At 38.3% G+C, this 18,132-nt stretch overlaps 1 protein-coding gene across 1 annotated transcript in view; it reads left to right on the plus strand.

The window, feature by feature from the left end:
* CFAP74 (cilia and flagella associated protein 74) overlaps positions 1 to 18,132 on the plus strand; it is a 40,693-nt gene that overhangs the window by 19,275 nt on the left and 3,286 nt on the right. The window contains exons 19-34 of the mRNA XM_035557492.2: positions 933 to 1,054; positions 3,890 to 4,018; positions 7,070 to 7,157; positions 7,742 to 7,915; positions 9,239 to 9,372; positions 9,984 to 10,260; positions 10,733 to 10,840; positions 11,499 to 11,653; positions 12,927 to 13,061; positions 13,494 to 13,603; positions 13,984 to 14,039; positions 14,387 to 14,506; positions 14,831 to 14,983; positions 15,812 to 15,941; positions 16,331 to 16,485; positions 17,531 to 17,669. Coding sequence (XP_035413385.1) covers positions 933 to 1,054; positions 3,890 to 4,018; positions 7,070 to 7,157; positions 7,742 to 7,915; positions 9,239 to 9,372; positions 9,984 to 10,260; positions 10,733 to 10,840; positions 11,499 to 11,653; positions 12,927 to 13,061; positions 13,494 to 13,603; positions 13,984 to 14,039; positions 14,387 to 14,506; positions 14,831 to 14,983; positions 15,812 to 15,941; positions 16,331 to 16,485; positions 17,531 to 17,669 — 2,185 coding nt within the window. The remainder of the gene's footprint in view (positions 1 to 932; positions 1,055 to 3,889; positions 4,019 to 7,069; positions 7,158 to 7,741; positions 7,916 to 9,238; positions 9,373 to 9,983; positions 10,261 to 10,732; positions 10,841 to 11,498; positions 11,654 to 12,926; positions 13,062 to 13,493; positions 13,604 to 13,983; positions 14,040 to 14,386; positions 14,507 to 14,830; positions 14,984 to 15,811; positions 15,942 to 16,330; positions 16,486 to 17,530; positions 17,670 to 18,132) is intronic.

Here is an 18,132-nt window from a genome sequence, read left to right on the forward strand (position 1 = left end):
GTAGGTTACTAGAAATCATGTCCCTTTTTTCTGATGTGCTGTGGTTGTCAAACCTTTTGAGTCTCTCAAATTTCAATGCAAGTCATCCCGATACTCCCATTTTATCAGGCATCTGGAAAATATCTAATGTCCTGGATATAGAGCTGAATGTATTTTCTTTTATTCTCAACCCACACAGTTTATTTTCTTTCTGATACATCAGCATTGGAATTATCTAGCATGCAGTCGTGAAACTGATGTGTGAAGGCTGGGATAGATGACAACTTTAGTTACTGCTTTAGCATATTTTAATTCTGCATTTTAGTGAAAGCCAAATTCTGCCTGGGAACAGTTCACAGAAGCTTGCCAAAAAAAAAAAAACCCACCACCTTCCAAGAAGCTCAGTAGGCCAGTCTTGGCTCTCCCCGTAGTCTACAGATGGAGTAGTCTGCAAAAGGAGCTGCAGAGGCATACTGCAGCTTCCTGTGGGTACCCTTTCTTTCAGCCCTGGCAGGGAAGGGTCATTTTTCTTCATGTTTGAGCTATGTGGTTGCTGAGGTTAAACTTAAGATCTTTATAGGAAACATAGCACTACAGCCATTATTGTATTTCTTTGCTGGATAAAATAGCAGCAGTCTCTTGAATTTCTGAATTGTAGCACATTCACTTAACACGTTAAATATTTCTTCTCGATATCTTGGGCAGCATGTTCTTCCTTTACGTTTTCTGGCAAAGAATACAAATGGAAGTATAACTAATTGTTGTTCTGTGGCACAGTAATATCTAGGTTTTATTTTACAAATGATTTCCATCGCTTTGTCTAATTAATGTACCTTTAATATAATACATATTTTAGTCAGGTGTAGTTTATAGCAAAAATTCTTGCTCTGTCTAGATCAGTAGCAAATTGAGACTGATAAGAATAAGTACACTCTTGATTTGTGTATTAACAGTTGTGCTTTAGTGCCATTGGAGTTTCTGTTGATGTACCAGTTTGGGTGCCCAATCCCAACATTGATTTAAAGATCTGTATGTATGACCGACTTTACCAGGACTGTGTTGTCATTCAAAGCAGGTAAGCTGCCTTCTCCAGCTAACGAATGAGATCTTATGTCACTAGGTGATGTGCTGGGGTTCCACTGTGTCAGACCTATCTGGTTATCACAGGAGGCTGATGAGCAGGTTTGTTTGTTTGTTTTTTTTCTTGGCATTTCAGGAGGACATCCTGACTACAAGCCCTCTGAATTCTACACTGCTATGGAAGTTGAGACCGGGTAACCTCCTGTGTTAGATACCGAGGACCAGCAGTAGCTGTGAAGTACCTGGGTTAATTCTTGCCTTCCCACTCCTGTAAGGTCCCCTGTGCTGTGCCTGGTCTGTGATGTAACTGTTAAGCCCCTAGGGAATAGCAACCCCACTGAGTTTCATCATATGCAATTGCACACGAAATGTGCAATAAAGATAAATGTGTCTAAAGCTAAGTGCACAGTGGGTATAATTGATTCAGCCAATGAATTTTATGAAGAATTTTTACTGTTATTATTTTTTTTTTATTTCTCACTTATTCTATGTTTAATTAACATCCATTGGAGACTTAAGATCTGGAAGGCAGCCTTCTGTCAACTGTTCCTTATTGAGAAGGTCAATCACCAGTCTTTCCAGACTTGGGATATGACGCTGGATAAATCATGTCAGTCCTTCTGCATTTCCTATAAAATAGGAAAGATGCAACTTTTCTTAACCCATACAGGTATTAAGGACTTATTATATGTATTTCCATAGCTTGGATCAGTAACGTCTGAAGACTCCTGTTTGCACTGTAACAGAAGGATAATGTTCCAGCTCATCGTCTCCCAGGCGTTTCTTGCTGTAATGCTCTGTTACGTGAACTTTTACTCTGTTAATTGTCTTCAGGTGCTGGGTGTCTTTGCTCTAACTAATGCAGTCACTATGAAATGCTTACTGTTCCTGTTTTACCAATCTGCATATTTTAGGCTCTATTTAAACAAGGTTGGGGTGGGTTTGTGGGAGGGTGGGGGAGAGGTTGGTTCTGTAGAAGGCATCCATTCTAAACCTCTTACCAGAATTGCAGACTGCAGAGATTCTTCACAGTTGGAAAGAAATGAGTAAAGCTGTTATCTCAGAAATTCAGCCTACAGATATGAGAAGCACAAGTTATGTAAGGGATTTTACTTGGTCTAGATAACCCAGGGATAAAACTTAAAAGCATAGAAGCAAAATAACTATCCTAATGAAAACTTAATATTTCAAAGGGGTCCCAAAGATAGAAGCTGTCAAATCGCTTAGGCCAAAATTTCTTAACTGAAAGAAAAATCAACCTACTGTCCATTTGTTAACTTGTGGTAAATTAAGAGCACTTAATAGGTAATATGCTGTCCTTGGAAAATCAAGTCTTTGATTTATCCCACTCTTCTATCTAACTAGATGGGGAGAGAAACAAACCTAAAACTTGTAGAGAGATGATTCTTTAGCTTTTGGGGGTGAAATCTGACCCAGACTTGAGGGAGATGATGTGTTAGAACAGCCTTTTATTCACCACCAGTACACACAAACGTCTGACAGAAGCAGAACAGAAGGAACTTCTGTACCTGGCTGTATCATAGCGCTGCTGCAGCAGTTTATGATACTGTAGTCTATAGCATAGGTAGAAGATAAGTTTTAAAGGTAGGTAAGTAGCTTTGGCACTTGAAGTGGCCCAGCAAGCTCTGTAGAATTACAAAACATTAGTGATTTTTTTTCTTTCTGGTCTCATAGAGTACAGTAATCGGGAGGCGTTATGCAGCATAAAGGGTGTCTCACCTGAATGCTCTCCAATATAAATCACTTTGAAAAGTAATTTCATTGGAGGTTATAACATGCACTGATGTAAAGAACTAGTATATAGCTCTCTTAGACTGTCAGCAGCCAGAAATCATTCCAGGCTCCCAGTACCTCACGCTGTGGTTGTTGATTTAAAGCAGGCCATCTGGCCTGACAGCTTGTAAACCAGTCCAAGAGAAGGAAAAGGACAAGTGAAATATTTGTAAATTGCTTGGCAATTCTGCACGTAGGCATAAAATTCCAAAGCAGGGTATGGTTTGGGGCTATCACCCTATTGTAGTGTGGCCAGAATTCAGTAAACTGGGAGATGGTTCCTAAGCTTCCAGTATGCCATTCCTAGGGCAGATTGATCACACGTAGTGTACTAGAGGAACTGGCAGCAACAGTTTAGCCACAATAGGACTTCTAGCCCTACAGAATCTGCTTTTGGAGGCAGAGGAGACGTTATAAGAGATCTGTGAATTCACACCTATTAAAAAGAAGTCACCACAGTTCTGGGGAGAAAAACAAAGCAGCTCTGTCGGTGCATTTCCTGGCATAAGAATCTCCCCCTAGCGCAGCTGAACTTGTGTAATTTTCCCTACCTGTACAGACTTAATTATCTGTGGTGAAAGTTTTGAGATAACATGGATGAATGGAATTCACAAGCTGGGTCCGTGTTGATGGCTTAGGTATGTCATGGTCTTTCAGGTTCATTCTTTAGATTCTTCTAACTGCGTAGTGGGGTGTTGGTTAGCAGTTTACACAGCGTTTAGGCATTCTTGGCCCCACGTAGTAGTGCTGGTCTTCATTTTGCTGTTTCTCAGAGTACCATTGCTTGAAATACAGCTGGGTTTACTTAGAGTAATTCCAAAATCTTGTTTGCTATACTTAACATAAAAGACTACAAGTGTGTGATTTTGATGTAGCAGTTTTACACACCCTTCATTTTCAAAGGAAGCTTGGAATAGTTATAATTGTAATGTAGAGCAGAGATGCAAGAGGGGGAGAGGGAACCAAGCTCCAGCATTGCCGAGATGGCTTTGAGGCTACTGGTACTCCCATCTGAGCATGTCTGATCTGCTTGCAGAGCAAAAGCTACACTGCGTCTGAAGTTTGAAGTCTGCAAAGAATTGAGTAAGCATATGGAACTGCTTCCGAAAACAGGTTACATTCAGGCTCAGTCATCCTTCACTGTGCAACTGAAGTTTTTGCCCAGGTAACCTGACAACATTAGTATTTTTGGCCTATAAGATAATGTCTGTAGGAGGCTGGCCGTGCAAAATCTGAGCAAATCAAGTATTTTTTTTTTCTTCCTTCACATCTAATAACTGCAGCAGGCTGGACTTCAGACTGCTGATGTCAATGCGCTCCTCTTCTACCTCCTCTCCCCTTAAAAGATGCCAGATGCTCAAGGAGGAAATTAACTTGGATCACTTACCTGTGAGGAAATGCTTTTCCTGTGGCGACAGCAGCAGTGTGAAAATCTAGCAGTTGTGTTCCTGGTAGACTGCTTCCATTTCTGTGGGGAAGCTAATCTTACACAAAAGAGAAGTTTTCAAGGCAGGTGGCTACTTCACGGATCAGTGATTAAATCATTTCTGGACAAGCACTCCTGTCTTGCTAGGTAGAGTAGGAATGGTTGGACTTATGTCACCCATGTATATTTTCTCTAAAATATGAATATGTTGATCTTGAATTTAATTTGGCAATTTATATAGCATCTTCAAAGATGCTAAAAGCCTTTTTGCAGCAAGTTTTTGTTTTCTATTTCACAAAACATCTACATATACAAACATAACTTAGCCATAGAAACAAAGAATTACAATTTTAAAAACGTAAATACAGTATCTCTTATTCACCATTGTCAATTATATTTACCGTTCCATTGTCATCCTAAAGAATTTAGCAGGACATTTCTCTTCAAATATAAATTAAATGATAAATATTAATTCTGGTGTACAGCCAAAATACTTCAGTGGCTTCTGCAGTGATTGCTGCTGCTAACCTTGCTGCTTTTTTTGTAGAGGTTATTACTGGTGTGTGTTTGGATTCTCACTGATGTGCTCAGCATCTCTGGAAATCAGACCCCATTGTAAATTGAGAGTCTAAGCACAGACATCAAAGTTCTCAGCAGGTTAGCATTCAAGGAACTAGAAGTATTTACAATTCTTTCAACATATCAAATCCTATCAGATTACAACAGTAACCATTACGACAACGTTCTTCTGTTCCTAAGCTTCAGATGCTGTAAAGCACAGTTATAGTTACCAAGTGGATAGAAGCGTAGCTTGGATTTAGAATATTAATCTGCCTTTTGAAAAATGATGAAGTTTCAGAAGGGAGATTTGATGAGATTAAGGCATTTCTGACACACAAAATAAGTATCTGACTGTTTCAGTATATAGATCATCTTAAAAGGCCTAACACACCAGAGAGTATATGTATGGCAGAGAAAGATGAGCTTGCTCCAAGCTGATGTAAAGTACTGAGCTAGTGACACATTTCTGCAAATGCCTCCTCATTGACTTAAGCTCAGTTTTCTCAGAAGAAAGAGCAGTTGTATTAAAAACAACACAAAAGTAAGCAGTAGTATTTATTCAGTAAATCCAAGTCAACAGACAGATGACTGAAGGCCCGGGAAGCTCTCCCAAGTATTCTGTGCACGCTGAAATGCTTGGTCAGATGTTACAATACTCATATAACTATCTGGGTGCTTGAAGCAAAGACACATTTTCTGCTTATTTGAAGGCAAGTTCTCTAATCTGCTGACTTTGAGCATTCCCAAATACTGCATCTTTTACTTTTTCTGTATTTGGAAGTAGTCCTGCAGATGCTGGCAGTCTAAATCTGATTGGTCTCTTATGCTTTTCTTTAATTGCTTTAAAGCATGAAGATGCCATTTTCAGAGAGCTATCTGAAGGATTTCAGTACCTCTTCCCCAAGGCATAGCAGCTAATTTAGAACCCATCGCTGTGTATGTACAGTTAAAATTATTATTTTTTTCCCTCTGGAATATTTCATTACACGTGAATTTCTTCTGCTATTCTAATGTCCTGTGACAAAACGAAGCTGATACTTTATTCCTGCTTTATATTTAATTCTGTTTCTTATTTTCACACAAGTTAGCAATCCATTTGAAGATTACCTTCTAAAGTCACATTTCAGACTTGCAAAACAAAAGCCAGCAAGATCTCAGATCAGCATGATGATTGTGAGTGGGTGCTATTTATTCTTTAACAATTCTTTAATAATACATTAAAAAACCCGCACACAATTCCAATAGTAGTAGTAGGAATATTATTTCTGTGGAGACCTAAAAACAGGAAGCAATTCACTCTGATTCTGTAAGACACCAGAAATAGACCAGCAGAGCTAAAAATGCTGGAGCTTTTGTATTGTCCTGGCTTGAAGCTCTGAAATTGAGCTTATGATAGCAAGATGCTTCAGCAAAAGAGAACTCGCATATTTCTTATAAATGACTAATCTGGTATATAATCAGACACTATTGGTCTCCAAGTTTGTTTCACTTTATTTATGTCTCGGTGCTTTGTGATCCAACCGGTACTGCCTCAATTGGCTGGTAATTAACTAACATTAGTGTCAAAAGGAAACAATTGCCTAGGTCGGGTTGGTTATGTGCTGTGACTGCAGCAAAGATGCAGAAGGCTAATGCTCTGTTTATGAAGTCAGCTTTAATTTTTTCAGAATTTTAAATGACTGTTTGGATTATGTTTTTAGAAGAGCATCAATGGGTGCAGTCTTCTGTGAATAGCTCCCTTAAACTCCTGTGCTTCCAAAATTTCATCTTTAAAAAAAAAATCCACCATTGATATGTAACTTCATTGCTAGATACCCTTGTAATCCATGCACACCTGCTCAGAGCAGATTGTCTGGATGTATGCCATTCTATAGGAAATCTGTGACAAGTCCATAATATTTCTGATATGACTACATTTCTTTTCTTTTTTGGAGGGGGAGACAGAAGATAGAACTTCATAGGTCACTGTAAGTTTTTGATTGGCATTTTCTTTTACCGTTTTCCCTAATACTTGGATGTGTAGGGCATACAAACTTTTAGCTGGTCTTGACATTATTGAAGTGTCGGAACTGGTGCTTAACCAGAAGAAGAAGAGTTGTAGACCTAAAGTAACAGAATTTTTTCCTTTGGTTCAGAAATGTACCCATCAAGAGCTTATTATTCCCCTTAGCTAGAAAACAGGCAAAATATTTTTATGAAATGGAATGTGGTTTTTTTTTTTTATTTCAGGCACTCTCTTCCTCAAGATGCAGGGAGCTATTTTAATGAAGAGACGAGTGTTCTGGAAGCTCCAGTGACAATACTGATTGCAGATAAGGTTAGTAATTTTATTTCTTATGCCAGTTATTCAACTGACAATAGATGTAAATCTGTTATTGTAGTTAATGTTCACTTAATGATACCTAATCTTACTTTAGTAGTTGAAGTCCTATGATGATAGTAAAAGGTGCTTACACTGATAATACGGATCTGATGATATTTTTTCTTGTCAGTGTGTTTAGAATACAGAAAGCTTAATCCTTTCTAGTTAGCGGTCATTTATTCCCTAGTAATTTCTTCTGTGACAGAGAGCTCTCAGATACCACAGCACAATTTCTTTATTCCTTTCTGTACTGCAGATGTAGCATATTCTTTGAGTTCGTTTCCTGGTGATGCAGGTGTGATTCCATCCTAACATATGGAATTTGAGATAACTACAGCGTGGTGGTTAGGTTTTTTTGCAAATTGATTATTTCTGAAGAACAATGAAGTTGAAGTTCAAGATTAGATCTGTCACATTAGTTACTGTCAAGGAATATAGTAGAACAACTTTTTTGTAGTTACCTTTTCAGTGATGTTTCAATTAAATCCTGTCCTCACAATGCTACAGATATTTATCCATTGCTCTTGAATTTGTTTCAGACTAAACAAGTTAATTTTACTGTCCATGCAATTGTTACTACTTCTGAGTTGGAAATTAGTCCAGCAGAAATCGATTTTGGATACTGCACAATCTATGAAGCTGTGCAGACAAATGTCACACTAACAAACAAGTCCATCTTGCCACAGGAGTTCGGATTTGTGGAACTTCCAGAGGTAGGTGGTTATCCCAAACACACCTCTTCTTGTATTAAAATATAGTTAATTATTATGAAATGTTTCAATGAAAGTGTAAATAAATCAAGACTGGTTCTGATAAACTAGTGGAAATATTTCTGCTAGTGGTGCTGGGGAAACATGAAGATAAGTTCTGAAATTTATGGAAATTTCACTTTGATATACCATAAACATTTTCCAAGCAGTATAAATTTATTCAACGAGATTTTACTAGCCTTACTTACAGAAGATGAATAATTTTATCCTGTTAGAATGCCCTTTTCTGCCACCAAGAAATTTACTAACAGAGTATCTGGTGTCTTTTGCACAGTTTATGTCCAAATGTCTAAACTCTTTGCCCTCGAAGCAGGATGGCTGTGTCCAAACTGCTTATTAGGAATCATCCCCTGAACCATGCTTAAGCATTTTCCAAGTGACTGTAAGTTGACAAGAAAGCTAAATTAACCACAGGAGCTGCCAGTTTCCTGAGGGCTTGGTCTACTGGATTATTATTATTATTATTATTACTATTATTATTATTTGCAAAAAATAAGAGTTGTTCAAGCTTCATAATGGCATGATGACCACAGTATGCAATAGTTTGGTATGCTGGAATTAGAGCTAGAAGGAGCCTGACGTTTAATTATGCATTCTCCCTTTCTCTGCTATTTTAGGGATTAAAATCGAGTAGTTAAGTGAATCTTAAGTGAAGTTAGAATCTTTGAAAAGCTTTAAAAAGTAAAGCATTAAAGCTTTACTTTGCAGGATGTGTTTCATGATTAAACTGTAATGGTAAGACATTCCTGAATCATTACCAACTAATATAAACACAGAACAAAACGCATTTGTAGATATTATACTGGTACTTGTCACCATGGTATCTGCACATCATACAAGCATCAGCTCTTCAGAGATACAGGGGAGCAGTTGAGATTTTTATCATATTTCATTCAGTTCTCTGTGAATAGTAAGTAAACACCATTAGAGAAAGGTGATTACCATAAACAGTAAGAAGCCAGGGAAGAGATTCTAGTGAAGTATGAGTTAATAGATTTAAATTTCTGCCTTTCAAGTTACTCCGAGATTAGAAATTGGCAAATAATAGTCACTGTAACTCACATGAAAGCATCTCACTAGTAGAGTTCTGTTTTCCTGACATTTGTACATTTAATAACAAAGTTTTCTTATCTTGACGATATTTTCTTGTTAGTCTTATTTTATTAGTATGTTTAATTTAATCAAATTCATTCAATTTAATAATATAACATTATTTGATAATTTATTATTCTAATAACAGTAATTTCATATTTTGCCATTTTGAAGTTTGTTGAAATTCAACCGAATGACGGCTTCAGTGTTCTTCTTCCCCTTGAAAGCCTGACACTGGACATAATCTTTAAAGCCAACAAGGCAAAAGAGTATAGCTTTGAACTGACCTGCAAGTCAGAGAGTAATAGGTATGTGGAGAAACTGGTTGAGTAATAGGTAATGTAGAAGTCTAAATCACGCTTAATTTCTACTGTTAAGATAAGTCTGACCAGAAATGAAATCCCTGCCTGCTAAGAAAAGGTAAGGCTAAGATAAAGCTGTGAGGCAGGTACGAATTCTTCAGTTGGTAAGAGTTGCTCATTGCCTGTTAATTTTATCCTTAATTTGTCTCATGTGCAATCTGCAAGCTTGTCCCAAGCTTTCTAAACCCGTAATGTTCTGCTTGCTTTTTCAGCAGAACTCCCAAAGACTTTTTGTTTGAAATTGTGTGTGTGTGTGTGTGTGTGTGTGTGAGAGAGGGAAAATGCTTCATACATAAAGTTCATGCTACTAAAATAATGATGACAAAAACTTAATGATTTGACCGGGTATATTTCTAGAGGTTCATAGAGAAAGAATTCAAGTAAGGACTAGCCAATTGTGTATTAAAAATAGTATTATTGTTCATCTTTAGGCAAAATTCCCATTGCAGGCTTGAGAAATTCTGCTTAAATAGGGACTACAGGATCAGTTCCCTATTTTCCGGGCTGATGAAGAGACTATTTTATGCTGAGACAATTTATCATGTGTTTATTTTTAGACGATTCAAGCTGTCATGCAGAGCAGTTGGAGTCCACCCACCTCTTGAATTGTCTCATTCCTTAGTTCAATTTGCCGCAACAGCTCTAAATGATGTGTCTACAGCAACACTGTATGTGATGAATTCCCATGTGAGTGTCAACCACATTACTCATGCTGTCCCAAGAATTGGCAATGGGGAAGTTGCCCCTGTCGGACCCACTTCGTTTGAATTCTGTGTGCCAGAAGACTGTCCTGTGACAGTCATGCCTTCTGTTGGAACTGTGTTGCCTGGGAAGGTAAATTCACTTTAAATGTCAAGTGTTCAAACAAGTCTTTTGATCATTTACATACCTACAAGTTCTGTCACTTGTATATGAAGCTGAAAACAGAAATTATTATTAGCATAGCTGGAAGACTTTGTATTGCTTGAAATAATTTTAAATTGGACTTCAGTGGTTAACCATCAAATGTAGCTAATGATCTATGCGAGCTGTCACTCTGAATGTTCTTTCCCCAGTGTTATCATTATGATTTAGTTGAAGAAATTTCAGATATCAAAAATACTGGTCATGTAAAACGAGCCCACTGTAATGTAGTGGACTTGGAAAAAAGCTGTAAGTGAACTTTGTCTTCAGGTTCATTTCACTGGGAAAAAAAATTACTAATTTTTGCTGTCACATATATGCTCCGATTGAGCTTTGTAGGTATAATACATGTATGAGGGATGAATTCTGCCTATCATTCTTGTGCATGCTCTCACACTCCCAGAAAAGCTTGATTCAAGTGTCCTTCAGACCAACATTGTCAGATCAGCTAATCAGAGAAGAGGCAGCTCGGAGGCTTTGCAGAGCAGCTGCAACAGGGGCAGAAATACAAGTAAGGAATGCTAAGAACTAGCACGTGCTCTTGGTCTATTACTTCCAGATATTTCTCTAGATGTATTTTTATCATAAAACTATTTGCATATTAAATGAAGCCCAAACTTATCATTGATGTAAGACCTATCTATACGAGAGTGTACATGTACTGCCGCTCTTACTGCTCAGCGAACAGACCACACATCAATTTTATTTCATTATAACATTTTCAAAAGCATTCGTAGAGGACTGTTTTTGAAAATGTTAAATGCAAGTATTCCTCTAAAAAGAAAAGAAAATTACTCCACTTCTTACAGATTGACTGCATACACGGACTTCATATGTAATGCTGTGGGTTAGTTAACTTATGTGAGCGCCTGTGGTTTTATTTATGAGGTTAAATAGGTAAAATTCCAGTGAGCTGTAAAGTATTTTTACTTTTCTGCTCCAATAGGGGAACGCTTTTTCAAGACGGGGTAAAGTAGGTCCATTTTAACGTAACATAGAACTGTTTGTGATAACTACTGTGTCTATGGTTTGTTACTGTTATCCATGCACTCTACCGTGTTGCCTCTTAGGTTCTGTATCCTGGGGCCACGGACTGAGTATTTGTAAACTGATGTCGATTGCATTATCTGTGATCAGTCTCAGTGTATAATTTTAGTGTATATTTGCAGAAAAAGAAGAAAGATGAAAAGAGAGAGGGAAAGAAATTAAACGTTCCCATTACCAGACAGCAATCTTCCAGACAGTTTGTAAGGGATGGAAGCAGTAAATACCTGAGTTCTTCAAGTAGTTCTGAGCAACCAGAATCCGAAGAGATAAAGCCTGAGTAAGTCAGCAAAAGCATCTTCTACTAATTAGACAACATTCTTTTTATAAATGTTTAATAAATCTACTAAAACCTATAGGTGGACAAGAAACCAAACTGTAGTGAAGAAATAACTTCAGCTATATTGCAAAGGCTGTTTCCAAAATTAGTACTGCTTATAAGCCATGCAGCTGTAACCTCTCATGTAAGGCAACGAATCCCTTTATATGCATCAGAGAAACTGAAGACTTCAAAGAATATATCAGAAAGCATGAGATCTGGCTGCACTGGTAAATTTGGCTGAACCAACAAGAGTATTATTTTAAGGAGCAACTAGACAGCTGAACTTCATTACCAAAAGAAACTACGACACAATATACCTTTTCTAAATAAGTGGAATAGAGCTGAATAAATTCAGCCCAGATAGAAACTATCTGATGGTCCGTATCTGTGGGTATGGGTTAATTTGTTGTGTTTTTTTTTTTGAGGGCTTAAATAGCCCATCATACTAGTCATGGCCTTATTCAGTCTTAGAAATCTTACGATGCTGCAATATATATGTTTTTGAATAGTCATTTTTCAATATGCATCTCTCACTGAGAATTGACATTGACGTGTGCTTGCTAGCAATTTGGATACTTGAATACAAAATCTGCTATTTGAGGTCCCTTGTTTAGCATATAATTCAACTTTTTAGAACCACATTTCTGACTGCCAAATCCTGAGGAATTTATAAGTAAATGTTTGGAAGTAAATACATGCTTAGACACATTGTGCTGCACCAGGTGTTAGATTTTTCACTAAAATTCCACGTTCATTGCAAACCATTGATTAGAATTTTTAAATATTTTCAGTACAGGTCATAAAAATAAAATTTCTATTTGAAAAAATCCATTTTAAAGTATTGCTAGGCATACTCCGTTAGAGAAGTGTGATTCTTGATGCGTGTGTGCATGTAATTGAAACAATGTGGAAGCACTGAAAGACACTGCAGTACTTACATATTCAACACAAGGGAATTGTATTGAGGATTCTGCAGTCTTTAGTATGGCATCTATAATGTGGGTTTATAATTTTATTTTATTTTTGACCAGAAAACCAAACCATTTAGTAGGGTGAATCCACTGTTGTGCATTAAGACAGTCATTTTGTATCACTGCCCTATTGCATTTTGAATGTACGACAAAGTAAACTCAAATAGCTCAGTAGATATGTTTTGATTTTTTTATACTTGCTAAGTATAAAACTTATACTCACTTGCTAAGATGATTTTTATTATTCTTGGATTTTCTAGTTCGGAAGGTTATATGGCAGCCCAGACTTTCCTGATGAGGAATTTCAGAGGGAGGTTTGAAAAATACATCATACCGTGCTTTGTTGCAAGTGGAAATATTGATGAAAAGAGAGGCTCAGAAAATCTAACCTGCAGGTATTCTAAACACAAATGACTTGAAACAATATTTGGGACAATGCACAGTATTTGCAACTTATGATATTTCAGAAATTTCATAGCAAAGTGGTAGAGATATTAATTTATTCATCTGAGGAGAAAATCTTTCTCATCTTAATTACTTCAGTAGTCAGTGGTAGAAAGGCATGCTTACGCCCCACTAGTAGGATAAGAATCTAACACGTGAATATCAAAGCAGCTTGGAAAACAATTGTATGAAGCATGTAATAGCTAGATGTAGTCCATCTTTCTGCGTAGGCAATACACAAAAAAGCAGCCACTAAAAATTGTTTTCTTTTGTAATAGCAGTTTAATGATACCCTGTCATGTGAACAGAATAGGAGCAGATTTCTGACAATAGCTTTTTTTCTGCATGATCTATGAGCAAATATCCTTTTACTGTCTCCTCAGCCCCTGTAACACCTTGTATTTGGAGTTGCACTGTCCAGCTGTAGCACCATCTGTTGTGGTCACTTCAGATAATGGAAAAAACATAGTCAATTTTGGTGATGTTGCAGTAGGTATGAAATTTGAATTCAAGCTTTGAGCTTTTTCTGTCTGACTTTAATTTATTCAGAGCAAAGTTTTGCATTTTATTTTTACATTTAGTGGATTTTTTAAAAGTCAGTATAGAAATTAGCCCTGTAAAAGGTATTCAGGAGGAAAATTAGGAGCCTATCTGGACAGCTGGAGCATGTAAAAAGCTGACTTAATCCTGAAACATAGAATCAGGAGCTCCGCAATTGACTGTCCAAATTTGAAAACGTTTGATGGCTTTGACTGTATATTAGCCATAGAAACAGAGCGAATGTTTGGTGCAAATAGGAGCAGGAGTTAAAAGAAGTGGTAGTGTATGAGCGAGTTTCATCGTGTTTTTAAATTTTGTTTTTATTCCTACCAGGCCACACAATAATTCAGCGAGTTACAATACAAAATATCTCCCCAGAAAAGCTGGAAGTATCCTTGTTTGGAATATGAGAGTTAATCTGCCATTCAGTTACTGTTTAATTTGAGTCTTCATCTGTAGGAACTGTTTGACACTAAAGCAAGGAGGAGGTAGCAGATTTCAGACTTAATTATTATCTTTCAGAGTGAGACAGGAGGTGACGTGAAGCTTATTTTCCTGAGGATATATAACCAATATATTCTTTTTTTCTCTTAGTTATTGAGCTCTGAAAGAGCTTTCAAATGGTTGATTTACACATTTTTGGTCTGAACAATACTTAGAATCTGTTTTTGTTTGTTTGTTTTATTTTCTTTCCAGTTTCTGTATTAACTTTTTTCCTTGAGTTGCACTGTTTTAGCTAGGATTCTCAGTTCTGAATCCCAGTGGTCCCTTCCTGTTGGTCAGACCAGTTAGAATACTTGAGCCAGGTGATAATAAAGCCCTCATCATCTCTTTTTCTCCAAATGAGAATAAATGGGTGAGTAAGAGATACAACAGTAGTGGGGAAAAGAAGGGAGACAAAAGAGGGAAATAAGGGGCTGCGTAAGATACACGTATTACAGACTGGGATGTGTCTTGTTGCCTGTGCCTAGCCCCTCTCAGCATTTCCATCGCTGTCTGTGCACTGTGTCCAGGAGTTTTGCAGCAATGGCCCACAGGAGCTGGGGGAGCAGGGGCAGAGGAGTGGGGAGTGGCTGGAGGGGAGGGTGATTTGGAGCAAGTGCTGCTTTTGTGGGTGGGTGCAGGGTGGGGTGGGGGGGTTTCTTCAGCAAATGGGCTAACACCAGCTTCTTCTTGGCAGTTTTTTGAAGCGCTAGACATCCGGACAGCACAAAAGAACTTAACCCTAAGTATCACGGGGCGTGGGGTGATGCCATCAATTGTTTGCTCTGTGGAGGAAGTACTGGATATGGGATACGTCCTTGCCAGAGAGAAGACAACTTCTACATTCGAGGTAAAGCCCTCTATGCTGATCCAGAAGGCACGTCAGCAGTTGTTGTAGGTTGGAAGAGGAGTTCTGTAGTTTCCAGTCTGGCAGAACGTGAGGCTGAATAGCAAGCTGTAGACAAAAGAACAGCTTTAGAAGCAGCACGTCTGGCAGAGTGGTTTGAGGCTGAGACAGTTTGGGGCTAAAGGTAACAGTGCTGTGCGGGGAGGATCTTGTTTGCTAGAACTGTGCTGCCTGCAGGATTCTGCCTGTGCAAATAACAGGGATGCAGAACCTCCTATACAAAAAGAGAAAGGGCCTGTGTGATCTCTCATAGATCTAGCTGATATGTAGACTTCTGTGAAGCCAGAAACAGCTTTGCTCTTTCTTTATTCTGTCCATTACTCCTGTCACAGTTGAGGCTGCTCTGTGTCCACACAAAATGTTGACAGAGATGCATGGGTGAAATGCAAAATTGTCCTACAAAGAGCACATAGGGGTCTGCCATGGTACAGTGTAGGGAACAGTTTAACTGATTACTCGTTCATATATTGCAGATTATCACAAACTCAGAAACAGACCAAGATTTAAGCAGAAATTTTCTCCTCTAGTATGTCAATAATCAAAATACGTTACTTGCTGCAAGACTCAAGAGGAGGCTGGTCCCTGTTGCTGAGGGGTGGGAGTGGATGGTACACATGGATGGTAGTAACGCATGCTGTGTGTGGCATCTGGGCACGCAATAGTGCAGTAATGCAGCAAAATAAATTCATCCAGTTTACGAAGTATGGATTCTACAGGCCTGAAAATCAATTTTCTTAATGAAAGTGTTGTTGTGTAAATTCATGTTATCAGATACAGAACACTTCCACACTGACCCTGCAATACTCCATCCAACTGGATTCACTTTCGCCAACAAGAAACAAAGATCAGCAGAGACTTCCATCCTTTCTCACGTCCTCTTTGCAAAGAACAGAGATTGTTGGTAATTTTTTCCCCCAATTTTTTTTTAAAAAGGACTCATGAAATGTCTAATAGCAGCAATACTTTGTCTTGTTAGATCTATTCAAGTTTATGCAGCCTGAGCAGATACCTACAAGTAAGGAGACACAAGTGTTTCAATCTGAGTATGCCCCTATTGCCTTTTATATTATATTTATGTAAAAGAATGTATTTAGGGATATCCATCTCTGTAAAAATATGCTGAAAAGTATAGGGAAAGGTTGGTGATGTCTCCTCAGCTTCATTAGAGATGAATACATTAAACTAATAAATAAATCTAAATGTTTGTTCCAACAAAAATGAGTTTAAAATATATGAAGAAGTAAAACAGAACTGTTCTTCCTTATTCATATCCTTGTTTCTGTTTACCAGGAACACAGAACTATAGTGGTTTAAGCGTGTTCAGCATCTTTCCGACACAAGGAGAGATTGTTGCTGGGAAGAGCCAGGACTTTGTTGTTACTTTCAGTCCTGACCATGAAAGCCTGTACTATTCGGACCGTCTCAAGGTTGTGCTCTTCGGCAAGGTGAGGAGATCAAGATACCTGATTATGAAATGGAAGTCTAAATATGACCTACAGTTATTTTTAGCAGCATGGGTCTTAGTAGGAGTTTCACATAATTATATCCAGTCGACGGGATTTGTAGGCAGAAATATTATCCATACTAAATTAACTGATGGGGGTAGGAAGTGACAGTTTTGGGGCCCACAGGCTTTTTTCAGGTCTTAAATTTTTAGTTCCTAATTCATACCAATTGTGACTTGGGATTCAGTCCTGTCTTCTACCCAGCTGTCCACACTGTGTACACGGGAGGTGATGGGAGCCAGCTTGCTGTTGCACTGCTGAGCACAGTTCCAACCAGGTTCTCTGCAAGCAACATTTAATTGTAGCAGAGAGTGGAAATAAGACTGCAGAGTGCAAACTGGCAGGTGCGTTGAGTACCAGGAAGCTGCTTCTGCAGTCCCTCAGCGTGAGGGAGGAGGTTTCCATCTGTAGAGCAGCAGTTGAGCTTAGACGGAGCCCAAATCAGGATACACAGGCTGGCAGCATTGCAGGTAGCTTTGTGCCGTGTTCCAAAAGAGATGGCCCAAAAGTTAATGAAGAGTGCCAACTAATGACTGTCAGCAGGCACTGCAAACAGTAGAAACTGGTAGTGAACAAGTACGTACTGTTTCTCTCCTTGCAAGTTTTGTATCTCCAGATTATCTTTGGATCTGCAGGTAAGAATGAAAACCAGAATAAGATGAATAAAAACTGGCCCAAGTTCACAAACTTGAAGCTCTGTTTGGCAACAGATAAATTTTGTCCGTTTTAGTGGCTTGAGTATAGTTTGTCCAGCCTCCTCCTTTGGCACACTGCCCAGGAATGAAAGGCTGTTGAAAACAAAAGTGTCTGAGTGACACACAAAAGACAAGGGGAAGATGCAGGATCCTTGCGTTAGTGTGGGGCGTCTCTTGGCATTGATATAGGCAGATGTCATTTTCAAGGAACTGAAGCTGTTGTGTCAGTATTGCAGTTACACTGGTACTTAAGCTGTAACCTGCATCTAAAGCGTTCTTGTCCTGTATAGAAAACAGCCCACGTAATCCAGCTAAAGGGTGCAGCAAGAGAACATGCAATGTTTGTGGAAGGTGGAATTCCACTGGATGTGCCCATCGAGTCCTTGGCTGTAACGTTACCGGTGTCATCACAGGAAGCGCTAAAGGAAGGTAATGTGCTGCTACTTTATTACAAAGCAAATTAAAGATGACCTTTCAGTATCCAAAATGAATAAGCATTATGGTGTAGCCTATATTTGTAACACACACCAAAAAAAAGCAAGAAACTTTCCCTTAAGGAAGGCTTTTATGTGAATTCTAATGCAGTAGTGTCTTAATGAATATAATCTATCTGTGCAACTTACCTTGCAAAAAGCTATTGTAATTATTACTACTACAGAGAATTAGGGTGTGTTTGCTTTCTGCTACTTCTATTTGCATTAAATATTTATAAAATTATTTCCCATCTAATAAAAATACCCTGGACTCTCCTGATTGTACTGTTATGAAGTTGATACACTTTCGGGGGGCTGAATTTATCCTCCCTTAATTTCCTTGGACAGGATTTGTGTTTAGAGATGGTATGTAAGCACCTTCTAGGTCCTGAGCTATAAATAAACACAAGCACTTACTG

This window comes from Cygnus atratus, chromosome 21, assembly GCF_013377495.2.
Source record: "Cygnus atratus isolate AKBS03 ecotype Queensland, Australia chromosome 21, CAtr_DNAZoo_HiC_assembly, whole genome shotgun sequence".
NCBI classification, from domain to species: Eukaryota; Metazoa; Chordata; class Aves; order Anseriformes; family Anatidae; genus Cygnus; species Cygnus atratus.